The sequence below is a fragment of the Heliangelus exortis genome, chromosome 14, assembly GCF_036169615.1.
Source record: "Heliangelus exortis chromosome 14, bHelExo1.hap1, whole genome shotgun sequence".
NCBI classification, from domain to species: Eukaryota; Metazoa; Chordata; class Aves; order Apodiformes; family Trochilidae; genus Heliangelus; species Heliangelus exortis.
The window spans coordinates 12,691,258-12,715,092 of NC_092435.1; the positions used below are offsets into that span (position 1 = coordinate 12,691,258).

The 23,835-nt window shown below is 47.4% G+C and overlaps 3 protein-coding genes and 1 long non-coding RNA gene across 12 annotated transcripts in view; 1 reads left to right on the forward strand and 3 right to left on the reverse strand.

Moving 5' to 3' along the window:
- Window positions 1-870: 870 nt before the first annotated feature.
- On the forward strand, window positions 871-9,676 carry UBE2A (ubiquitin conjugating enzyme E2 A). 2 transcript variants are annotated; one of them, XM_071758197.1, is made up of 6 exons: window positions 871-1,202; window positions 1,503-1,583; window positions 1,693-1,718; window positions 6,809-6,898; window positions 7,845-7,933; window positions 8,269-9,676. In XM_071758197.1, exons 1-6 carry the CDS (start codon window positions 1,159-1,161, stop codon window positions 8,395-8,397), a joined length of 459 nt encoding a protein of 152 aa, XP_071614298.1. In that variant the 5' UTR covers window positions 871-1,158; the 3' UTR covers window positions 8,398-9,676. The 2 variants fall into 2 exon arrangements, with proteins under 2 accessions (XP_071614298.1, XP_071614297.1); XM_071758196.1 differs by having other exon boundaries at window positions 877-1,202; window positions 1,693-1,811.
- LOC139802740 (uncharacterized) lies at window positions 9,074-11,060 on the reverse strand. The gene is made up of 2 exons (XR_011728772.1): window positions 10,738-11,060; window positions 9,074-9,919 (listed from the first exon to the last, which is right to left on the reverse strand). It is a non-coding gene; the product is annotated as an uncharacterized lncRNA (long non-coding RNA).
- Window positions 11,061-11,650: 590 nt separating this feature from the next.
- NKRF (NFKB repressing factor) lies at window positions 11,651-19,436 on the reverse strand. Its single transcript, XM_071758185.1, has 3 exons — window positions 19,013-19,436; window positions 15,958-16,079; window positions 11,651-14,111 (listed from the first exon to the last, which is right to left on the reverse strand). The coding sequence occupies exons 1-3, from the start codon at window positions 19,204-19,206 to the stop codon at window positions 12,130-12,132; spliced, it is 2,298 nt and encodes a 765-aa protein (XP_071614286.1). The 5' UTR covers window positions 19,207-19,436; the 3' UTR covers window positions 11,651-12,129.
- A 515-nt stretch (window positions 19,437-19,951) lies between these two features.
- Window positions 19,952-23,835, reverse strand: part of SEPTIN6 (septin 6) — a 30,081-nt gene continuing 26,197 nt past the window's right edge. For 2 of the 8 annotated variants that reach the window (XM_071758190.1, XM_071758194.1), the window contains one exon: window positions 19,952-20,466. In XM_071758190.1, the coding sequence (XP_071614291.1) occupies window positions 20,457-20,466 (10 nt within the window). In that variant the 3' untranslated portion in view covers window positions 19,952-20,456. Of the gene's footprint in view, window positions 21,859-21,915; window positions 23,001-23,835 lie in introns of those variants that run through there. The other 6 variants (XM_071758186.1, XM_071758193.1, XM_071758189.1 and 3 more) reach the window with 4 other exon arrangements.

Genomic DNA, 23,835 nt, shown 5'->3' on the forward strand with positions numbered 1-23,835 from the left:
CACACGGCTGCAGGACATGGAGGTCCAAGTGAGGTTCAGCTGGAGAAACTGACCCAGTCCAGCCTGCTCTGGGCAGCAGCAGAGAGAAACTACTCACCCCCAAAGGCAGTTTTTAAAAGGTAGAAAACAGATTGTTTTCCCTTGGAAAAAGCTCTTTGGAAGCATAAAGTACAGCGTATCAGGCTGAGTAGAATTAATTTCCTTCACGGTAGCTGCTCTGGGGCCGTGGATTTGTGCTGAGGACAGTGTTGGTAACACGGGGCTGGTTCCGTCACTGCTGAGCGGTGCTGACCCAGAGCCCAGGCCCTTCCTGCTCCTCACACCCCCCAGCCAGTAGGCCAGGGGTGCACAAGAAGGTGGGAACAGAGAGAGCTGAGCCCAAGTGACCCAAGGGACATCCCAGCCCATGAGATGCCATGCTCAGCAATACAAAGCTGGGGAGGTCGGGGGGATGGTGTCTGTGTCCCCAAGTCACCCTGAGGTGTGACACAGCTCTGCTTTCCTGGGAATGGCTCAACACCTGGGCACCCCCTGAACTCCTTGTTTTGCGTCGCTCGCGTTTTTTTTTTGTTTTTCCCGTGTAAACTCTCTTTACCCCAACCCACTAATTCCTCACTTTTACCTTTCTGCCCCTGCCCCACCCAACTCGCTGTGTGGGGCTCAGCTGCCCCCTGGGCTTAAATCTCCCCGTAGCTGGGGAAGCAGCAAGAACCCCCCCGGGACCGTTCGCCTCCGGTCCGCTCCCGGTGTGACCCCGCCCGCCTGCGCTCAAGCTCCGCCCACCGATGACGTAATCCCTCCACCGTACACCCCCGCCCGGTACAGACGTTGGTACCGCCCCCCCCCCCCCCCCCCCGCCAGCTTTAGGCGCCGCCTCTCGCCCTCGCCGCGCGGTGGTAGAGGCTGAGGGCTCCGCGGCATCCGGCTCCGCCCCCTCTCCCCGCGGCCGTTGGTACGATCCGGGGCGCCGGGCAGCGGGCGTAGGAGTCGGCGCAGCCCAGGGCCTCCCCCCCGCACCCTCCTCAGTGGTAGAGGCCGCGATCGCTCTCGATCCTCGGCGCCGCCGTTGCCTCAGTTGGATTTCGCTGCTGCTGCTGTCTCTGGGCGCCCCGTGTTTCCTCTAATAGTGTATGAGTGATCTATAACCCTGAGCCCGCCATGTCCACTCCGGCCCGTAGGCGCCTCATGCGGGACTTCAAGAGGTACCGAGGCCGCCGGCTGAGGGGGAAGGGGAAAGCGGGCGGGAGGAGGACGACGGGCCCGGCTCTACCGGGGGAGGAGGGGGGGGAGGGGGGGCAGCACAACATGGCGGCGGGGTAGGGCGCGCTCCGCTGATTGCGTAGGGCCGGTTCTCGCTGGCTGCCTGCGGGTTACGCTGTTTGCGCAGGGGCGTGTAGATACCTGCCTGGGTTACGCGAAGTGCGCAAGGGCGGGCGGGGGGCACCGGGGGAAGGGGGGGGGGACGGAGGTGCCGGCGCCTCAGCCCCCCCTGTGCCCCTCAGGCTGCAGGAGGATCCCCCGGCCGGGGTGAGCGGGGCCCCCTCCGAGAACAACATCATGGTGTGGAACGCCGTCATCTTCGGGTGAGTCGGGGGGCGGCGTGGGCCGCAGCCCCTCAGTCTCTGGGGAGAGGGGTGTGGGGGGTGCTGAGGTGGCCTTGGGGTAACGCTCTGCTCTGCTTCCCTCCTCTAGGCCCGAGGGGACCCCTTTCGAGGACGGTAAGTGCGCGGGCCTGGTGGTTGGGTTTCTCGGGGTGAGCTGCTGTGGTTTGACCCGGCCTTGGTGTGCCACTGCCGTGGACTTTGCAACAGGTGTGGGGCTGGGGATGGAGAAGGGGCACGGGTGCATATTTACCTGACCACACGACTGTCTGCTGCCCCCAGGACTTATGTAAATTATTTTCTTTTTTTTTTTTTTTTTTCTTCTTACCCTGTTCCAAGAAGGGGGTGTAAATTTAGGTTGTTGTGTTGATTACAGAAACATAAAAATTAAATTATGGGGGCTTGCTTGTAATCACTAAATCTGACGAATTTATCACACCATTTTAAGTGTCCCCAGGCTTTTCTGTTGTACCCTGGCTCATGTTTTTAGAGACATTTGCATTCTGGAGATCTGTCAGAAACCTGTCAGAACCATTGTAATCTCTTTCGAGTTTTGTTTTTCTGATGCTGGAAGCATTTTATGATTGGAGTCCTAAAGTGAGTCAGCTGATGTAGGAACTGGGCTGAGTGAGGAACTTCAGAAGAGATTCTTTGTTGTTTTTTTTTTCTTGGCACCTCGCTCTGCAACTATTGGTGTCATTCAGGGTTAAAGATTAAAAGAACTTGTTAACTTTAAAAGCTGGCTAAATAGGTCCTTGTAACATACCTGTGTCCTTCTACTTTCTGTCTGGTCTTACTGTCTTTTGTAGCTTTACTTAAAGAATACTTTGTGAAAACTTGTTAGATGTGAAATGTTGTCTAACTGAAACCAGTGAAGCATTTATTTTTAATTTTTTTAAGATACTTTCAGTGCAGTCTATAATTAATCATAGATCTCCATGACTCAGGACAAAAGCATATGAAGAATTCCTTAACTCTTGTGTACTTGGGAGACTGCTTATTCTCTATCCTCAGAGTTAGCACCTGTGGGCATGCCTGTAAAATTGCAGATTTTTTTTTTTTTTTTTTTACTGTGAAGATTTTAAGAATTTCAGGCCTAAGAAAACTCTGAAGACTCCAGTTACTTTTTTTAGTGTATTTGCTCAGTTAAGAAACTTGCTGTAGTAGTGCTTTAGAAGTCTAACATCACATGATAGAACAGGTAGACTGAATGTGTTCTGTTCTCTCTTCTTGTAAACCCTAAAGAAGGGCTCCCTTAAACTTCTGTGTGGGTTGACTGAGCTGTTTAGGTTCTTGGTGCTCTGAGGGATTCACTGTGTGGAGCAGAAGGCCATGTCCTTGCAGCGTGCTAAAATACAGGTTGATTCCATGTTCAGACTCTTCCAGGTCAGTGTGGGATTAAGAGATACCAAAAGGGCTTTTTCCCTGTGTTTCTATTCAGTTGCAGAAGGTGGGGGACTGCTTTGAAGAGCCCTGGCATATTGATTTTTGTGCTTTCCACTGTGGCAGCAGTGTCTTTATCTTAGATACTCAGGACATGCTGCACTCACAGCAGTTTGAAGTCGAGACAGATGCTTGAGGCTGCTGCTGTGGCTGCTGCCCTGCTGCTTTGGTTGATCCCATAGTATAATCTGGGTGTGTGATGGATTGCTCTTTTCATAGCAAGTGTGTGTTTTCACAGTATGCACTCAAGAAAACAGATAAGTGTTACAGGATAGGCTTATCTGCTTTTCTCTGGGACATATCTTACATCGTGCTAGATAACAAAATGCTAAGTGGTGCCTAGAGATACAGATGTGTAAGTGTCTGGGCTCTGCTTTTCCATTCTTCCTTTTCCAGAGTAGCACAGTTCAGATAATGGGAGTGGTTTTCTGATCCAGTTTAGCTTAGTGTAGGTAAAATTAATTTAACAGTACTGAGCTGTTAGTTTGGGCTTGTTTTGTAGGCCCTTGTGAGTCAAAGGTAGAGTGGAGCTCTATAGTCCTTCTTGGAAGGCCTTTGCAGGGCAGTGTTCTTCAAAAGTGCCTTTGTATTTTCATTTTTAGGCTCTGTCACTTCCTGGTGATACTGTAAGACTTCAGATACCTTAGTCCTTGGGAAAGCAGCCTGTGAATTAATTTTTGGTGTTGAACTAGGGGTGTAGTAACTTGAATTACAGTTCTTTATCCTCGTTCTGGTGAGACCCTTCTCCAGTTTCAGCTCCCAAGGTTTCTTAGCTTTGCCTGACCTCCAGACCTTAAGTCCAATCACATATGTTAACTTGCTGTGCAGCATAATGCAGCTAACAACCCTCCCTCCCCTCCACCCCCAGACCTTACAGGGTGTTTTCACAACCCACTGCACAGACTGACTCGGCCTAGGAGCAACTACTAATTTAGATGAGCAGCATAATTTCCATCTTCTGGTTTAAGAGCACTTGATTGCACGTGTCTGCAGGAGGACCCCGGGGATATTTATCCTGCCCTTGACTGTATTTTTGAGAACCTAAATGTGTATGGCATCTAAAGTGGTAGTGCTGTCACAGTGCTGGAAACCCAGCCTCTCCTGCTCCTTCAGACCTGTTTCTCTGGAACTGGATGGTGATACTGTGGTTAGTGCAGGATTCCTGGCTTGGAGAGAGTTAAGTAACACAGTGTCCTGCTCTGCTGTGTTGGGCAGGAGGCAGCTGCCTTCTGTGTGTTTTTTTCCTTGCTTATGGAATAGAGATTCTATATCTTTATGGAATATGGATTCTATATCCTCACGTGTGAGAGGAAGAGATCATCCCCTACAGCCTTGGAGGGGGCTGCTCTTAGCCCTTGCTTGCTGGTGAGAAGGGCCCAGCAGGGACATGGGTGCTGCTCTGGCAGGGGCTACTCCACAGATGATGGAGGAGCCTCTTTGGTAGCTGTGGGAGGCTCACAGGAGAAAGAGATTAACAAGGTAAATTAAGTACAAGAGAGAAAAGAGAATGTTCTCTAAAGATCAGTGATGGTGCTAATATCAATAGCAGTGACTATGGTAGTTTATGGTTTGTCATCTCTCTAGGGCAGGTTTTGCATGGATTATCAGTTGAAAGCTTTAAAATTAGTGATGGGAGAGACAGGACGCTGAAGGCCTCATCCCCAGTACTGATGTGATACCTGTTTATAATGTGGGTTTTCAGAGGGAGGTTGGTTCATCAGATCTCTGGATTTGTCCTTTAATCAGGCTCATTAAGGAGGTGTTGTTTCAAAGAGCTGTTGCCACTTGACTTCAGAATTGGAGGAGGGAGATACTCCAGCTGGAAGCTGTCTCACCACTGCTTGTTACCTGTGCCCTCTGCTCCCACTTCAGTCAGTGTTCTAGAACAGCATTCATTTTCTCAGATATGCTTGTTGAATTCTACAATTTGATGCTTTGTCCTCAGTTTTCAGCCTATTGCTTGCTTAGTCACTGTTCCACAGAGGAAAGTGCCTGCCTCCCAGCCTCATAAGGAGGCTGCTGAGAACCAGAACTGGGGCAGGGAGAGCTTGGAAGCTCTAAGATTTAAAGTCAAATATCTACACATTCAGTTCAAAAGGATTGCTTGGGATTGTCAGTGTGTAGGGAAGGAAAGGTGGTCCTGAGCTGATGTTCACAGCTTGTAGAAGTTGTTAGTAACTTTCCAGTGCTGGCTTCCCATCTGAACTCTGATCTGGCTCTGTGCCTTTGGATTAGCTGGAGTAAAACTTGAAAGCCCCACTGCAGACTTCCTCTAATTTGAACAGTCTTAACATACTACTCTTGTTCCTTTTGTTTTACAGTAAGATAGCCGGCTGTTGGCTCTCTGCTCTTATGTTGTTATGCTGCTAATGAAAAACAAACATCTAGAAACTTATTTTTAGGATGTTGAGACTTCCCAGTCTTGTACAGAAAGCTCTGAAGCATCTGTACTCTGTCTTCATATGCGAACTGGAACGTCAAAGCAATGACCTTCAATCCTTGCAACTTGTAACTCAATGTTACAGTTTTTCTCCTTATAAAGGAAGGAGGCCCTGGGAAATACTGCTGGTCCTTGCTGATTTAAATTAAAAAAAAAAAAAAGGAGATTGAAAAATCTATTCTTTGACTGCCAGTTGTTGCCACATTTACTGGAGGAATACATTAATTATATTGGTGCTGGAAAACTCCCTCACAGTAGGAAGCAAGAATGAGCTTTCCATCTGAGCCCCTGAGTTTTAATTTGGGCACTGAGTGTTGGTGGGTGAAGCTGTCCCTGATGTGTCAGGATGCCTTGTCTGCCCTGGCACTGTGTTACAGCTGTTCCTGTCAGCTGCATTCTTTTTACAGGAGAGCAATATATTTATATAAAAATGCTTCAGATATTTCTGTCTGGGCGTTCTCAGGAACTTCCTAAGCTGCCTCTCAGGTTGGTTGGTCTGAAGCAATGGGATGGTGAAGAGGAGCTCATGTGTTTTGAAGTGGAATGTGAGGAAGAGGTCCTTAGTTACCAATGGGAATTGGTAGTGGTGCTTTGTCCCTTGGACCCCTGTTTGTGCAGCGTGGTTGACAGATTTCCCAGACTGTCACAGCCTGAGAAGGGCTGAAGTAACTTCTGTTGGTGCAGGTGTTAAGTCTTGGGACTTAAATACAGTGTTTGCTATTTCTTCTTAATCACACTTTCTTAAAGAATGACAGGTTAGCATGAAGTAGGTGATCAGATTTTTATTTAAAGTGTCTGATTTGGATGCTGCTTTCAATACTACTGTTCTGTAATAAGGGCTCCTTACCTTGCAGTTGTTGATAAAAATGCTTTTTCTTGCACTTTAAACAGGAAATAAGTAAGATCCTTGTAACGATAGCCTATTTCAGTCTCTAGGACTTACTAAGTCATGTTACACAGATGGTTATACACCCACTTGTGCTGTCTTTACAGTGCACTGGGATGAGGCTTTGTGAAAGAAAACTTGAAGGGAAGATTTATTTCCTTACACCAAACTTTCTGGCTGGGGTGGTTTAAATCAGTCACAGGAGATACTCTGGTACCAGTACTGTCAAGGACTTCAGACTTAATGATTAACTCCAAAGTACATTAACTCTTTCATACTAAATATGAAAAATCTCTGTAGGAGTGAGTAATCTATTCCATACCCAGCATGTGTGTATGAGCACTGGAGTGTCACTTTGTGCTTGTGGAGGGATGCTACTTATTCATCCCTTATGTGAATTCATTCTGAATAAAGGTTACTTCTCTCTTTCAACTCCAGGAACTTTCAAACTTACAATAGAATTCACGGAAGAATATCCAAATAAGCCACCTACTGTTAGATTTGTCTCTAAAATGTTTCATCCAAATGGTAAGTGCTTACACAATGTGCTTTTTTTTTTTTCCATAGTTTTTGTAGTCAGTGCTTTTCATAATGCTACAGGAACAGGTCTATTTATTTTAAAATTTACTACTATTTAATAAGCTAGCAAAATCCCCCTGTGGTTCCCTGTGGTTTTGGTAAAGATGAACACCTGAGTAGTACTCAGGCTTGGAATGAGAAGAGCAATAAAAGGAGCCTTTTAGCTTTCAGGTGTTAATGGCATTCTTCTCTCAGTACTGCCTGTTAAACCTTACAGAAGAGTATTTTGCTCTTGCTATCTCTGTACAGTGCAGACACAGCCCAGTGACTGCTGAATGCACTTGGCTTTTATCACTTTATTTACAAAAATGCCTGTGAGAATAATATACCTCAAGTGGTATTGTTTCCAACTATACCTCAAGTTGTTTCTAGTTTCTAACAATAGCCAGTGATAGGATTGTTTCATTAATTGCTTCCCTTGGTAATTAAAGGTCGGAGATTATATTCCTTACCTCCAAACCAATCTTAGCTTTATGCAGCAATGCTGGAAACTTTGAAGTGCAGAGAAGTGAGCACTTGTGGGTGAAGTGTCCTGAGGGGAGGGTTATTTGAAAGCTGCTGTGAGAAATGTGACTACACACTGTTGTAGATACTTTCTGGAGAAACCTTGTGTGTGAACAGCTTTTTGCTTCTCTTTTTTATTTGGCTCACTTGTGGGTATTTTAAATTCTTTTGCCTTAAACTCTGTTCATGGTTTTTCCATAGTGGTAGTTGCAATGTCACAGAGAAGCTTGATGTGAAAGAAGCAGGGACTGAGTCCTACCCACAGCCTTGTGTGCTGGATTTAACTCTGCCAGACATTGACTTTTTTAGGTTTTGGGATCAGGCAATACTGTGAAAAAAACAATAGCTGTCCAAGTTGTGTTTTAAGGCATTGTTCTTGAACCTTTTCTAGTCTATGCAGATGGCAGTATATGTCTGGATATTCTTCAGAATCGCTGGAGTCCCACCTATGATGTCTCCTCCATCCTAACATCCATACAGGTAAAAGCAACTCTGCCTGAAAATGCAGATTAAATAAGGATGCTTTGATAAAAAAGCATTCAGGAAACTATTTTTTTTGTCTCCCTCCCAATGACCAGTGTAGCAGCTGTACCTTTTAACAGCTGAAGTTTATTTCCCAGCTGTAAATGGAGAGGGGAGTGACAGCAGCTGGTGACAGGAGGGAGCTGTCCCTGTCCAGGGGTTGCAGTGCTTGGCTGTCAGCGGTGCCCCGTGTTCAGCTGAACTTCACTCTCAGTAGTGTGGATAGTTTAAGGAATATGTTGGGAACTGCCACCTGCTTTGGAGTGCCTAAGAATGTTTTTCTCTTTGTGCAGTCTCTATTGGATGAGCCAAACCCCAACAGCCCAGCAAACAGCCAGGCAGCTCAGCTATACCAAGAGAATAAGCGGGAATATGAGAAACGGGTTTCTGCAATAGTAGAACAGAGCTGGCGTGACTGTTGACCCAGGATGATGCAAATGAACACTCTGTTGATGAGGAAAATAAACAAAAGTGTCTGAGTCATCTTTTTCCTCCTAGCATTTACTTTGAAAGCAGAATAGCTGTTGTGCTGTTGCCACCCTCCCTTGCTGAAGCTTCTTCTCCTTGGACATCAGAAAGCACCCACTTTGAAGTCAGATGTTCTGTACTTGGGTTACTTGCAAAAGAGTTACTGATGCTGAGTTCATTTTCTGTGGTCCCTCTCCAGTCTTAGGGCAGTATTGTGCATTTCTGTAGTGTACACTAAGCTTTTAATTGTAATTGTGTTATACACAGTGATGCTTATGTGTAGCTTGATAAAAGGGATGTTTATATACATACACATTTTTTAACTGATATTAACTAAGTGCTGATCTGTCCAGGCTGGTCATTTTGGTTTAGCCCCACTGCCTTTGTAAGTACTGAGTGAAGAAATAACCTCCTTTCCCTTTTGTATTGGTTTATCATGGAAAAAACCCAAAACAACAACTCTTAAATTGATTCCAATTAAAACATATAGAAGACCATGGAACACTAAGTTACCTCTGCACTTCACATGCAGGATTTATGTACAGATATACATAAATCATTCTAGTTGTACTTCGACCTTTGCTTAGGGTGAGAGACAACCCCCTCCCTTGTTTTGTTTATTTTATGTTATTTTAAGGACATGCCTCCAGAGACTCTATCACTGAGTTCCTGTAGTCCTGTCACTGAGGCAAAACCAGGTAGAGCATCAGCCCTTCCCCATTAAGGAAGAGGTAAAACCTGAAGTGTTCCTATGGTGGAATTAAACTCTTTCAGTGTCTTTCTCCCCCCCCCTTTAGCCAAGAAAGAGAAGTTCTTGGGATCCAACTTTGCCTCGTGGCAAATATGAATAAAGTAGGGGTCAGGCACTCGAGTCTCTGCAGTTTCTGCTCTTTGTAGGTTACTGTGTGGTTTGTGTGAGCTACTGCTGCATGCTTGAGTTTCCCTTCAGTTTTATGAAAGTATTTTTTTCAACTCTGGAAAAAAAAAAAAATTTGTAAGTCCAGACTCACATTTTTCTAAGGCAACGTTTGTATGTTTGGATACAGTACCTTCAGCAGCAGTGTGGGATGAAACCTACAATCGTGTTGTCCACTGTTCCGGTGTCTTCTGTGTGCACATTGGTCTGTTAGTTGAGAAGTTTAACTTTGCACAAGTAACCCATGTAAGAAACTGTACATTTTTCAAAAGTTGTAAATAAAGTGTAACCTTAGTGCTTATTGTATAAATAGGCAAGAGGTGTAGAGCTGTGGTTATTTGAAAGGGGAGGGCAGGAGGCTGGGGGGGTGTCAAGCTGGGGTAGGTTTGCAGCAGGACAGAAATCCTGACCCGCTGGATCGCTGGGATCATCAACTCGCACTTCCAGCCAGAAGAGGGAGGTGCAGGGCAGGAAAGTCAGGCCAGGATCAACACCCTCCAGGGTGGCAGAAAAGGAAGAACAGTTGGAGGAAGTGCAGCACCATGTTGTGACCCAGTGTCCTGTTGACAAAAAAAGGAGCCCGTGATAACAAGTCAGTTACAGGAGCTTCATCCCATGCGAGCTGTGGGGAGCTTTCTGCAGGGGCCAGGTCAGGCTCATGTCACTTGTGTCACTGCTTTTTTTGTTTCTAGTCACTAACAAAACAAAACACTGGAGCAGCTTCTCAAGGCAGCCAGAAATGAGCAGCAAACCGGATAGAGGGTGTCCTCAAAGCTCAGTTCCATAACCAGGAGCTGGGGAGAGGCTGGCAGGGACACACAAACCCACACACACACACACCCCTGCCATCCAACCCCAGAAATCAGCATCCTGCACAGGCACGGGCTGGACACCCATCCCTGGTCTGCTACCAGGACATTTAGCCAGTAACCCTCACCCCAAAGCAGCATTTCTCATCCTAAATAATGCACGGGTGCTCTTGGGGCCTTTCTTGGCACCTTCAGGCTTTGAAGCCCTGCTGCATCCCTGTGAGGGAGGGGGAGCTGGGCTCCTGCTCTCAGGAATATCTGCCTAGAAAGTACCAGGCTTCACTCCTACAGCACCATCTGCTCCAGCCCAGCAGTCTTGAGCACAGAATTCAGGAGAGGGAATACTGCATGCACAGAAATAACAAACCAAAAAAAAAAAACCCTCCACAAAACCCAAACAACAAAACCAAAAGAACCCAACACACTTTGATAATTTACTGCCAGATCATCTTCCCACAAAGCCAGCAGCAGCAGCATAGCTGTTTTTGAAGCCCAAGCTGGCAGAAGCTGCAGCCATCCAGGCACAGAGGAGGAGCTGCTCCCTCTCTTCTCCCCAAGTCCCGTCCTACCTGCCAGAGCAGCCTCTTCCTTGTCACACTGGGGAGATGAGAAATCCCTCTCACTGCACCACCAGCACAGCCCAGCATCGGGAGCTGCCCGTCACCTCTCCTCAGCACCGAGTATTGAAAAGGAAACAGAACAGGAGGCTGGAAAAAAACCAAATAGGTGGTGATGTAAAATGATGGAGAAGCAAACAAATACAGGCAGCAGAAAAACAAAAACTATGCCTGAGACACCAACAGAACAGAGAACTGATTCCTTTGGCCTGGCTCTGTGCTAAGGAACCATTGCTGACAGCAAACACCCCACACCTCCAGGCACCCTCAGCTCTCCAAGGTCAGTCCCCGTTTTCCAAGCACAAAGCAGCGTTCCCTCGAGGCTCACACAGCCCCGGGTCCCATGGAACAGGACAGGCAGGGGGACACGGGGCTCTCACCAGGGATCACCAGCTCTCACACAGAGATCATTAGGCACAGATTTGATTCTGCTCAGGAGCACACAGCTTACGTTCCAAGTACAAATATAAAGTTACGTAACAGCCCCCAAAAGCTGCAGGAGCATCTTCACGCGTGGGCTCGGTCCTTACCTCCATTTTTTTTTTTTTTTTTTTTTGGATTTCACACCTCCCCGTGGTATTTGCAGCATGGTGAGCAGTGCTCCAAGGTGAAAATGCACCAGAAGGTCCTGGTCTGAACAGTGAGGAGTCAGTCAGGTGCATTCAGTAATTCCCAGGAATCTCGAGGTAGAAATCTATGAATAAAACCATCCTGTTGGACTGGTTAAAGACAACTCTCTAAACAGACACACAGCAGAGACAAGACCTCACTATATATATATATATACATATTTATATATATATATTTCTCAAGAATAAATGCAGTTTCCACACATTTTTTCTTATACAAAGTGTGACAAATCCCGTTTTGTTCCAGAAATAAAACTTTATTTTTATTGTCATTGATACCAACTTTACATACAGTTGTATTCCTCCAGACTGCATTTTCCTTGCTTTTTTGTGATTTTAATTTTTTTTAAAAAAAAAAAAGAAAAAGGCATTTTTTTTTTTTCCTTCCTTAATCAAGAATAAGGGTATTGAAATTTTAAATGATGTCAAATTCATTCTCCTTGGACATGTGTTTTTGCTATTACAAAACTATTAAAATGTGAAGGAAGAAGTAATATCAAAGACACATACAGTAACAGCACTACTGCTTTTTGGGCTGTGCTAATATACTTGAACAGAACTCAGTCAGTTCTACATGTCTAGCATCATTTTAGAAATTATATTAACAAAGTAGAAGACCTTTTAACGTTAATATAACCCACAAAAAGAAAAATGCAGCATCTCTTTCCTTAATTGAATACCTAGGAAGCTCAGTCTTGGGTATAATGGGCAAACCTCAGTTTGCTTGAGGCATGATGAGCTCGTAATGCCCAACCTGGCCTTCTTGCTTCAGCTGGTCCAACAGATCCTCCTTGCGCCGCTTCCTACTTACCACCAAGTATCTGTTGTGCCCCTGCCCGTGAGATTTACTTTTCAGACCATATTTTTGGGCAATCTGATGGATCTGCTTCCGCTCATCCATGGTCAGTTCTCTAGAGAAAGTCAAGTCAATGTGGCTATCCGAGCGCGCGTAGTTTCGAATGATCTCTTCGATATCTCTTTTGGCGATTCTGTTCACCCTCTCTACATCCAGCCCGAGTCCTTCCCTTTTAAACTGCTCCTTCACTGAAATAGGCTCTCTGATTCCCTCGCCAGCTTTCCCCAGGCCACCTCCCGTCCAGCCCATCTTCCGTAAAATTTGATTCCCAATGTTGTCTTCTTTGATCTTCTGTTTGAAAGCTTCCTCTGCCGACCGACCCCGGATCTCATTTCTGGAGATGACGTCTTCGACGGTGCCTTTCTTCAGGTTATTAACTACAGTTGGCTGAGTCTTTTTGAGGATTTTCACGGCTTCCTCTGCTGCCTCATGCTTGACAGATTTCTTCACTCCAACTGCTTCTGCGATGAATTCATCCTCCAGCAGCACCTTGCATTTCCACCGTGTGCCAGTCATCCTTTCGAAGACGTACTCCACCGTCATCTTGTTGAACTGGGCGGTGTCGTTCAGCGTGCACACGGGGTTACTGGAGTTCTCATAGATCACCAGGTCCTTCAGGTCCTTTTTCCTTCCGGAGCCCCGTGAGGAGCAGCCCACTTTCTGAACCTGGGTGACTTTGATGGCTGCCAGATTTGTCTGCATCTTCTGCAGAATCTTCAGCGCCTCCTCAGCCGCCGCGTGCTTGCTGGTCTTTTTAGTGCCAAACCCCTCAGCCAGGCAGTGATCTTGCAGGTAGACCTGACAGCGCCACAAGCGGTTGGGCATGAATTCATATTTATACTCAACAGACATTTTGTTGTAGGAGGCAGAATTGTTCAGAATTCCTATTGCATCGCTGGCGTTCTCTGTGAGGACAAAACTCGTCCAGTGTTTGTTGGTGTTGATGGGACCTTTCCCGGCTTCAGAACCGGGCTGCAGGGGGACACAGTCCCTGTTGGCGACCACAAACTCCTCGTGGGGTTTGAGAGCAGGAGGGAAGTCCTGGCGACTCAGCCCCGCCTCGCACACCACCAGGTCCTCGTGATAGGTGTGCTTGAACTTCCTCTGAACAACCCTGACTTCCACAGACTTCTTCAGCAGCTTCACCGCCTGCTCCGCCGCCCGGTCCCGGGATCCGTTCTTGCTGCCGGCGTACCCGGTGGCCAGGTAGATGTTCTGGCACCGCACCTCGCAGGCGAAGCCGTCTGTCAGGAGCCTCTTGCTCTTGGGGAGGTCAGCAGGGGCAATCTCTTTCAGAGGAACATAAATATATTCAGGGTTGGTCTTGCAGGCCTGAATGGAACGTGTCAGGAGATAGGTAAAGTTGATTTTGTCAGTCCCCATGTTTGCATCTGGGTTAGAAAGATTTTTCCAGACAGCTGCTGACAGTTTCTCGATAAAACTCTGCTTCAGCATTATGGCTGATGGAGGGAAAGTCTCTGACTGGGCAGTTGAAGAAGAAACAGAAACCTGCATGGCACTGCTTGTGGTAGAGTCCATACTATTCACAGCCTTCTTGGCTGCTGCTGCCTGGCCTACAAAGCCAAACCCAGCTGAGCTGGAGAGCTGGGGATCCACTTCGTGTGCATTCACAAAAGAATTTGTACAATTTTCAGCTGGCTGTGTTATGCTGTTTGTGTTTGCCTCCTGGTTCACCTCTTGCATTTGGTTATCCAGAGAATCCTCCTTCCTGTTGTCCTTCTCAGCACTGGTGACAAAGTGTATGGGTTCAAAACGTGGTCGCACCCGGAACATGGGGACCATCTTTTTGGGTGGCTGAGGAACCTCTCCTGGCTCTGGACCTACAGAGTGGAAAAAAATTACAAGATTACCCATATGTGCAATGACAGGGAGACAACGTTTCCACAGAGTGATCTCCAGGAGAGGCCTCCAGGCTCTGAACACAGCATTCAGACTTTTCAGCCACAAATCAAAAGGCTTCCTTCCAAAGTCACTCGGGATTGACAAGGCCATTTGTTCTTGTGCAGGTCGTACAGAAACATTTCCAGCTCCACAATCACCACACAAAACACTCTACATACATGGATTTTTAGGCCTCAATCACTTGCTCTGACCCCCAAGATTGCTCAAGTTATTTCTGAAGTTACTCCGTTCAAAACTACTAAAATAAATACAAACTACAGCCAATAAGACAGGACAGCAGAGACAGGACAGCTCTGACTCTGCTGCAGGGTTGCAGGCAGACCTCTCTCTTCTTGACCAGAAGAAATTCAAACGAGGCAGAATATTGTGATATGCATGACTACTGGAGAAAATGAGAAGCAAATATCTGATAAGCAAACATGTTACACCTCAGAGATGGTTACACAAGACTTCTGTGACAGAGTCAGTCCCCATCGCTCAGGTGGTTCATGTTCATCAGAGGAGCAAGAGGCCACCTCAGCACCTTGGAATGAGCTGCCTGATCAGTGCCAATGTGTGCAGCTGTAATACAGGTCAGGGGACACATCTGTCTGGACATCACACTCCCAGAGCATATTTATCACAGCCTAGTTTGTTGCAGAGGAAAAAAAACACCTCACATAAAGTATGAAGGAGCCTCCGTATTTAAACCAAGTGACAAAGCTCCCACATGAGTGTTAAATCCTTCAGTCCTCAGTTTTGATGGATTATGGCAAGGCTTGTGTTTCTTGTTCAGTTTGGTATTTTGATGATTGCACTGCAGCAGCATCTAAAGGCTCCCAGCAGCAGCACAGCTCTTCAGGCTGTCTGTGTAACATGCAACAGAGAACCCTTCTCCTGCTGCCTGAGACAGAAAAATCATGGGAGAAAAGCAGTATTTTTCCCAGTTTTGCACCTGGCCCATGAAAGCTCAGAAAGATTTCTGGATGTCAAGGTACAGGAAGACACACTGGCAGAGGCAGGGATTACATCCAAAGCTAGAGGAGTCCAGTGCTGTCTGACCATTTGTGCTTTAAGTAGAACTGCTGCCTGACACTGCCTCCACCTGCATGCATGAACAACTGCCCTGCTCCCCCACTGCCCCACTCCTCCCTCCCACGAGAGGCCAGGCAGCTCCAGAGGTGCTGCAGATGGAGCCACCCAGCTGCCAGCTCTCTCTGCCTGCTGCTTTTCCTCCACTGGAAAAGCTACAGCTGGAACATCGACCCCTGAGCCCATGGGACTGGGCTGATGAATGCAGGACTCCTTCAGCCCCAGAAGAGAGGAAAAAACCAAAAAGATAAATAACCCTCCCTCTACCACCCCCACCAATGCTCCAGCCAGGCTGTAAGTCAAAATCAGTAAGATGAACTACACGTCTCCATGAACAGGTACAATCTCATCTCAGGTCACCCTTCACGAGAAAGGCAGAGAGGTACTTAGTGACATAGATTCAACTCCCTAACAGTAACACTAAGGAAAATCAATTCCCTGGTAATTTCAATGAAAAACTATACTTTCTTAAGCAAAAAGAGAATCCTGCATGAATTACATACACCCCACAGGAAGGCAGAGGAGGGGAAATGGCTGCGGTCTCGCAGAGGACATCACAGTTGCCTCTCTCCAGTTTGCTGTGCTGGCTCTGCAGGCAGCCCCTGGTGCTTTGCCCTCCCCATGCTCCCACTAATGCCCACCCACCAGAGCAGGGCAGGGTTTCCCCTGGCACTCAGGCAGATAAATACTCACTGTCAGATGGAGAGCGGTGTCTTTTTTTGTTCCTGCCAGGGACCAGCTCGTACGACCTCATCTCCCCGACATCGATGCCTTCAGCCATCTTGAGAACCTTCTCCATGACCTGCCCACCATATCTGTGTGGATTCAACAGCAAAACAGGTTAGAACTGGTCCCACGGGGACACACATGCACACACAACCTCTTATTCTGCAAAACAAGAACTAAAGCTGCCCGAGACACAGCTCCTGGTGCAAGGGAGATGCTCCCCCTGGCTGTGCTGGAGTGCTGACCCCACAGCCAGCTCAGAGCAGGGAATGAGCTACCTGGCTCCAAGTGGATCTGTTGGTGAGGAACAAACTGTGCAGCCACCAAACTGATGGTGTTTTAAATTTCTGTGACATCTGGCAGAGCAGCTAGGAACACAAAGGAACACAGAGGTGTGGAAGGAGTCTCCTCCACGGGCAACTTCAGTGAACTGAGCACAGGAGGGACTGCCTGGCACTGAAGTCCTGTCTGGGTCACCAATGTCAGATGACAAAGGCTCAGCCTTCATCAGCCACTCTTTACAAAGCCAAACTGAGTCTGAGCTTGGGGGCTGTAACTGAAACACTTCCAACCCCTGACCCACGAGAGGTGAGGTGGCTGTAAACACCTCCATGCAAACCCTGCTCCTGCTGCAGAAAGCTCCCAGGACACACACTGCACAGACTCATTCCTCTTGGCATTACATCCCTGACCATCCAAACTTTCCATTGCTCTGGGGACCTGTCACGTGTTTCCAGGCCATTTGCAAAGCTGAGAAAAACCCACAGCTTTCTAAGCAAGGAGAACCTACAAACACGGCCTGAAACCAGTGTCTGACAGCTTCGTGCTGTGGTTCAGGAAGGAGAAAAAGCAATCTTGCACCCGTGCTATGGTGCACTCACCCTTACAAAGTCAAAAAGCATCAGGTCACTGCCCAGGGTCAGGAGTCCACAACTGTCCCAACAGCTAGTGCTAAAATAACTTGCACCAGCTTTCAAATATGACAGTTCAAGGGCTCTGGAGAGCTACTCACTCTCCACTCAAGAAACTTCCTCCTGATTTAGAGGGCCAGGCAGAAATTAAATCCATTTAAATTAACTGGGCAAGAACTCTCAACAGACCTGCAGGTGCTCAGCAGAGCTCAGCCCCTGGCAGAGGGGCAGTGGAGCTCTGCTTGGGAAGAGGATTGAAAGAGGCATCAAAGGGAGGCAGACAGTGGTGATACCCTCATCCTCCTGCAGCCACAAGGGAAAGGGGTAGGAATCTCTATTCCTGTAAGTTACATGTGATGGCAACACGAGGGAGATGCCTTTTTCCAGCAGGGCACACAAACAGCCTGGATGTGACATGAGTGTGTCACTCTTATTCCCAAAGGATGGAGATGTTTGGAGCTCAGATTTCTGCCTGAGGGCAAATCATTCAGTCACAACCTGTTCCTCTCACCTGCCCTTGGAAATCTCAGCTTGTGGAGGCTACACATGGAGGCAGAGGAGCTCCAACACTGAAATAAAGCCTCCCTGGTGTGACTGAAATCCCCACCCCAGCAGCTCTAGAGCATGATGCTCCCCTTGCCTACTTTGCAGCCACTTTCACCATGTCTGAGAACACAGGAAGCTTCTCTAATCCATCCCTAAACTAAATGAATCCTGTTACATCTTCCCTACAGACCACATTTTCTAAACCTTCTGGATGTTGTCCACATAATTCCTCCACAGAACACTCCCTCAGGTTTCATCAGCCAAGACTCTAATTTGTATTTATTCTGACCAAGATGTTGTCTTCAGCTAGCAAGCAATTGTTAAAACAAAAAAAAGACCAAAAAAAAAAAAAAAAACACCCAAACACCAACCAACAAACTTGAGAGAACACAACAAAAATCCCCCAAGCTTTTCAGTTATTCACTTGATGGAGCAACACCAGCTCTTCCCAAGCAGCAAAAGGCAGTTGCAGAGAAAGCTGTGGGTTCCCCCCCTTGCCCAGACAATTTTAACTAAAACTTTTAATTGCTCTTCAAAAGTGTGGAGTGTTCACTGTGCCCGTGCACAGCACAAGCTCTGGGGAAACATCCCTGCTGCTGCTTCTGGCTCTGCACTGCATCACCCCAGCCTATTGCTCTCATCTCCTCTGAGAGCTACAAGTAGAGATGGTCACTGGGAGAAGGATGTGCACTTACAGGCTTAAGCTGCATAATTTTTGGATTTGAGATCTTGTCACCTCATCCTTCACTTATTGTCAGCACCCTATATGCATCCCAAAAGCAGTCTCACAAAGAAGGCTCTCCACATAAACACATGAAGATGAGCTAAGGGACCAAAGAGACTAAAAGGGAGGCTCAGTTTCAGCACACTACACCAGATTCAGACTCAAGCTGTCTGAAAACAATGTTCACTTTTGGGGCTTGCAGAGCAGATTAGTTTGATTCCTGGACCAAAAAAGACTAAGAAAACACACAGATCTACATTTAAAGATGTTGACTTGGCTCTGTAGATACAACACAAAATATTCCCCAAGGAGGCTTTGTGATGTTAACATTATATGATACATATGTGATATTATTCAAGCCAGGCCACATGTCCTTCAGTGTCTGCACGCTCGTCTGTCCCTGCACAATTTGCTGAAGCTGTTAAGCAGTTGCTTCTGTCTTTAAAGCCTGGTCTCCAGTTTAAAAATAATCACAACATCAAAAGTGTTGGTCAGGAGCGGGGTGACGTTCCTGCAGATCTCCACAGCTTTGCTGGTGCCTGTGTGGAGGCTTCTGCACCTGAACAGAAATCCTGACGACAGAAAAACTCTTCCTATTCACTCTCCCCGTTTCTTTTAGGAAGACAAGAACTCTGAGGGTACCGTACGGGCTGCTTTATATTTAGAGGGATACTTTCTTCTCACTTAAACACAAAGTACCTCCCCACGCGTTTATGGAGTCGGAGCAAACCCGAGCAGCCCGGGCTCCGGGCGCCGCCTTCTCACTTCCACCCCGACTCCTGCCAGCGGATCGGGCCGGTGCAACCGGAACCGACGGGCCCCCCCCATCCCGTCCCCTCACCTGCATCCCATGAAGAGGTGGTTGGTCCAGAGGACGGAGAGCGAGAGGAGTTGATCGATGGCGGCGCCGGGGTAGCCGTGGAGGTGGCGGAGTATGAAGCGTCGGCGCAGCCCCCATTGCCGCTCGGTCTCGTTGTACTGCCGCCACTGCTCCAGCACCGACTCGGGCACGGCCTCCGGTTCGGGCGGCGGCATGGCGGGCAGCGGCTGGGCCGTCCCGACCCGCCCGGCACAGGGGCGGAGGGCGGCGGAAGGGGCCCCGGGCCTGCCGGGAAGGCACCAGGCCCCACGTGCAGACCAGGCCGCGGGCCGCTGGGGGCCGCCGGGGAGCGCCGGTCCGGCCCGAACCTCTGCCGGTCCGGTTGGCGGTGCCGGCCCCGCGCGTGCCGCTGGTACCGGACCTCGCGCCACCCCCCCCCTCCCCCCCCCCCCCCCCGGCGCCGTTCGCTCCCTTGGCTCGAGCGGAGCGGCCCGGCCGGCGCCGCCTCACGTGACCCCCGCGTCACGAGCGCGCGAGACAGCGCGAGACGGCGCGACACCGGCACCGGCACCGGCGGCACCTCCGGCCCGGCCCGGCTCCCGCGCGCCCCCTGCCGGGTCCCGGTCCGGAACCCGCGAAAGCCCCGGGACAGAGCGGCCCAAAGGCACCGCCGGGAGCCACACGGCTGCCGTCCCCGGAAGGTCCGGTCCGGCCCGGTCCTGCCCTCCCCTCCCCGGCGGGCAGAGCGCTGGGGCAGCCCCGCGCCTTCAGCCTCCAGCCCGCGGGGTTCGGAGGCGTTTGTTTAAAATTTACATTAAAGGCAGAAATTCACCGCTCCCTCCCGCCGCTGTCAGGTTTTTTTCCAACTTTAAAGAACCCGAAGTTCAGGTGTGGTGGGGAAAGAACCACCCGACCCACACCCACCCGGGGCTGGGGCGGTGAGACAGAGGAGGACACCAGTGAAAACACACAGTTTGTACTTTATTCCTTTGTTAAAATTAAATATTTCGTGGCTGCCAACAAAGCAAATTGCACCAGGCTGGTATTTCCTTTGACTCTGCACAGTTTCCAAAACCAATCAAACAACAGCGTATTGAAAATATTCCTCAGGCTCCACGCCTCGTGGGAGCCAACGACATATTATTAAAGACATAATTAGAAAAAAAAAAAAAAAATATGCCCATAACAATGTTTGAAAATGTATTCGCTACATCGTTATTCCAAACAGCATCTCTGTGGCTCCTCAAAATTCCAGGTGAACAATCGGCTCCCTCCCCGTGTCCCCCTGTCTTGTCACACAAATCACAAGACACTTCAGGTTTAGATACCATGCAAGTCAGTAAAAGAGCTTCTTCCCAAAACACTAACACTGAAGATTTGTTCCCCCCCCCTCCCCTAAGACCCTTAAACTCTTCTAGAAGTGGCAGTCTTCTCCCTCAGACCCAGTGCAGCTGGCGAAGACAAATTAAAAAAAGCTACAGAGAGAGAAAAGGGGAAAAAAAGAGAAAAAAAAGAAGGTTAGCAAAAAAGAGAAGGACATTCAAAAAGCAGGAAAAAAGAGATGCAACATGAAAACAGCTGACAGAGGAGAGACAGAGCCTCCTGGTGATATCCCAAGAAATCACTCCAGTAAAAACCTTTTTTTCTTGAAAGTCTTAAAAAAGACTGTGAAACCTTAAGTAACATTCTAGTAAGGCAAATGGTCGGGAAGAACAGCCAGTGACCTGCAGTATGGTAAGAAAAAGCCACAGTAAATGTATTAAATATATTTTAGCAGATAATCTAGAAATCATTGACTGGTACTCGTTTGGGGAGCAGTACAGTACAGGAAGAAGTAAATCATCAAATTATTTTAACTTGCTTAACAACAACAACAAAAAAAAATAAAATGAGAACTGTCACAGAGTTTTATGGGATATAAACCTGTATTTTTTTGTGAAACAGAATACCTGAGGAAAATACCCTGCAAACAAGAGTCTGACTGCCCTGGTTGCTGGAGACAGAGGCCAGACCCTCCTCTGACCCAGGGCAACTGTACCAGCTCAGCCCAACACCTTGTGTGAGGCTCCAGCACCATCCACACCACCCTCCAGGTAAAATTATCAGCACTGGCTTGGACCAAACCCAGCATTACCTATCACATTTACATCTGGGGTGTGCTCATCTTAAAAAAAAAGGAAAAAAAAAAAAAAAGGTTTCTTATTGAAACTATTTGGTAGCACCCCCCAGACAGAACAAGGGCTGCACACAGTGTCACTGAAGGATCAGGGTGACATCAAGCAAGTCTGAAATGGAAATAAGGATTACATGCTAGTCTGCAGGTAGCATGAATTAGGAAAAGGAAAAAAAAAAAATAAAAGCACATTAAAAATGATAGATGATACTATGAAAATGACACCAAGCACAAAGCAAAAGGAGTTTTTAGTCTCTCAGCTATGCAGTAAATGAGGTGGGGGTGTCATTTGAACATCACCAATAAATACATTTAAACCTCACTGTTATTTTGCCAGCAAAAATAACTCACAGAACTTATTTCCATATCCCTTATTTATGTGGGTGCAGAGGGACCAGGAGAAATAGGAATCCATTAATTGTAGGGGGAAAAAAAAAATGTAGGTTTTAAAGTTGCAGCATCCAAAACCTCATTTGGACTAATATTACATTGTTTAATGAAAGCAACAACTGCCAGCACATAATACAGACAGAATCACAATGAGGATGCAGAAGAGAGCAAGGGAAACACCATGGAAAGGCCACAGCTGAAATGCTGTCACGTTTTATTAGACCCTCCAATTAAACAAGTAAACGAAGGTCCATGCCGGCCCATTGTATTCAGGGGTAATTACTCAGTACAGAGCCATGGGTTACTGTAAAAGAAGGGCAAAGAAAACAAAAAACAAAAGAAGTGAATGTTAACCAGAATCCACCGTCTGATCAAATCTTTATTTAAAACCAAAACTCATCCAGAAATACACAGAGAAGATACCTGCAGGCAAACTACAGCTGCAGTTGGCCAGCAGGAACTCCTGGCCCCCATGAGCAAAACACCCTCCTTTTTTTTTTTTTTTTTTTTTTAGTGCAAATCTTGCAGTAAAACAAGGCTTCTGCTGAATAGAAAACATGAAAAGCAACCTGCCAGCATCTGCACACTTCTAAACAGATGCCAAATAGTATAAAAAAAATGTATATATATGAAGGTAACACTTTTTGCATTAAAACCAGAAATTGTTGGAATCACTGAAAGAAGAAAGTCAAAGAAACATCATCGTCTTTCTTCACAAACACTGATATGTACAGCAAGGTGTCCAGCTTTCCCTGAGGTTGGATCCAGGATGTGCATCCAGGCCAGCACACTGAGAGGGAGACAAGGCAAGAGATCCTTCCTGACCCCTGCAGCATTCAGAGAACACTTAGTTGCAAACCGTGGATCCAAGTTTGAGACCCCCCCCCAAGCCTTGGGGACTAGAGGTTTGGACTCAGGCCCCGTGCCTGGGAGGATGTCAAGTTTTGGAAAAAGTCCTTTACAATTATCTGAGTCACACAGGGCAGCACGGGGAGGGAGGGAGGGAGGGTGATGAGGGGTGAGATACAACAAAATAAAATGGGGAGGGGGCAGCCAGTCTCTTGAGCCAGCAGATCCCACACCACGGCAGGGTCTGGGTGAGGACCACACGAAGCTGCTGTGCTCCCACCATGCAGCCCCCCTGCAAAATGGAGAGACAAAAAAAAAAAAAGCCGAGCAAGGGAGCAGAGGGGACACCAGAGAGGGCAGCAATGAGCATCTCTTGCCAGCTCCGGGTAGGCTATTGCCGAGTTCTTCACCAGAACAGCCGCAACCCGGAGCAGCCAAGGGCAGGGACTCTTTGCTGGCTTAAAACGAAAGGGTGAGCAGAGGGAGGGAGCAATGAGTAAAGGTGAGCAAAGAGGCACAATGGCAGAGCTGCGGGTTAACCGAATGTGGGGGCATTTGCTTCTGGTGTGAAGGGAAAGGCTCTACAGGAAACCCGAACTGAAAATAAAAGAAAAAGGCAGATTAATGGTTTTATGGATTAATGACAAAAAAAAAAACCAAAACAAACCAAAACAAAACCCAACCAACCACAAAAAACTAAACAAAATAAGAATATGTTTCCTAACACACACACAGAGAAAAAGAAATGTTGCTAAGTGTTAATAAGGTTTAATTTGATTACAAAACATGCTCTGTGCAGACACACGCACGCACGCACTCAGCAGTGGGATGAATCAAATTTATTTTCTCAAACAATCCTTTCACAGTTTTGTAAGCTACAGGACTCATCAGCTGTGACTTGTTTGTATCCTTGCAAAACAGTGGAGCCCTGCAACACTTTATGGCTCAATATGGAGAGTGTTTTTCTGAATTCTGGAAAAGTACCATATATACATATTTAATTTAGCAAGGACAAATGCCCATTGAAAAAGGCACTGTCTGCAGTTGTGTCGTGGGAACAAAGAACCCCATTTCATTCAAAGCCTGGCACACAACAGTGTACAGTTATGAGGACTGCCAAAAGCAATCCAAAACCAACAAAAATCAGTAACGTTCACTCTAGCTGCACTTTAGCTGTGCCTTCATACTCAGCACCAGAATGAACACTGTTATTCTTTGAGCTTATTTTTTGACATTCAGAGCCTGATAAGCAGAATTGTTCTTTTCATTGTTTAACAGTTACCATTGGCAGCAGAGACATTCATTCAACCCGACTGCTCAAGACGACTGCAAGCTCCAGTTCAAGTCAGTGCAAGACCCATCTGAAGCTCTTCTGTTAAGTGGAACATCCCATTGAAATGAAATTCAAATGCCTCTCACTGCTAGGGTAATG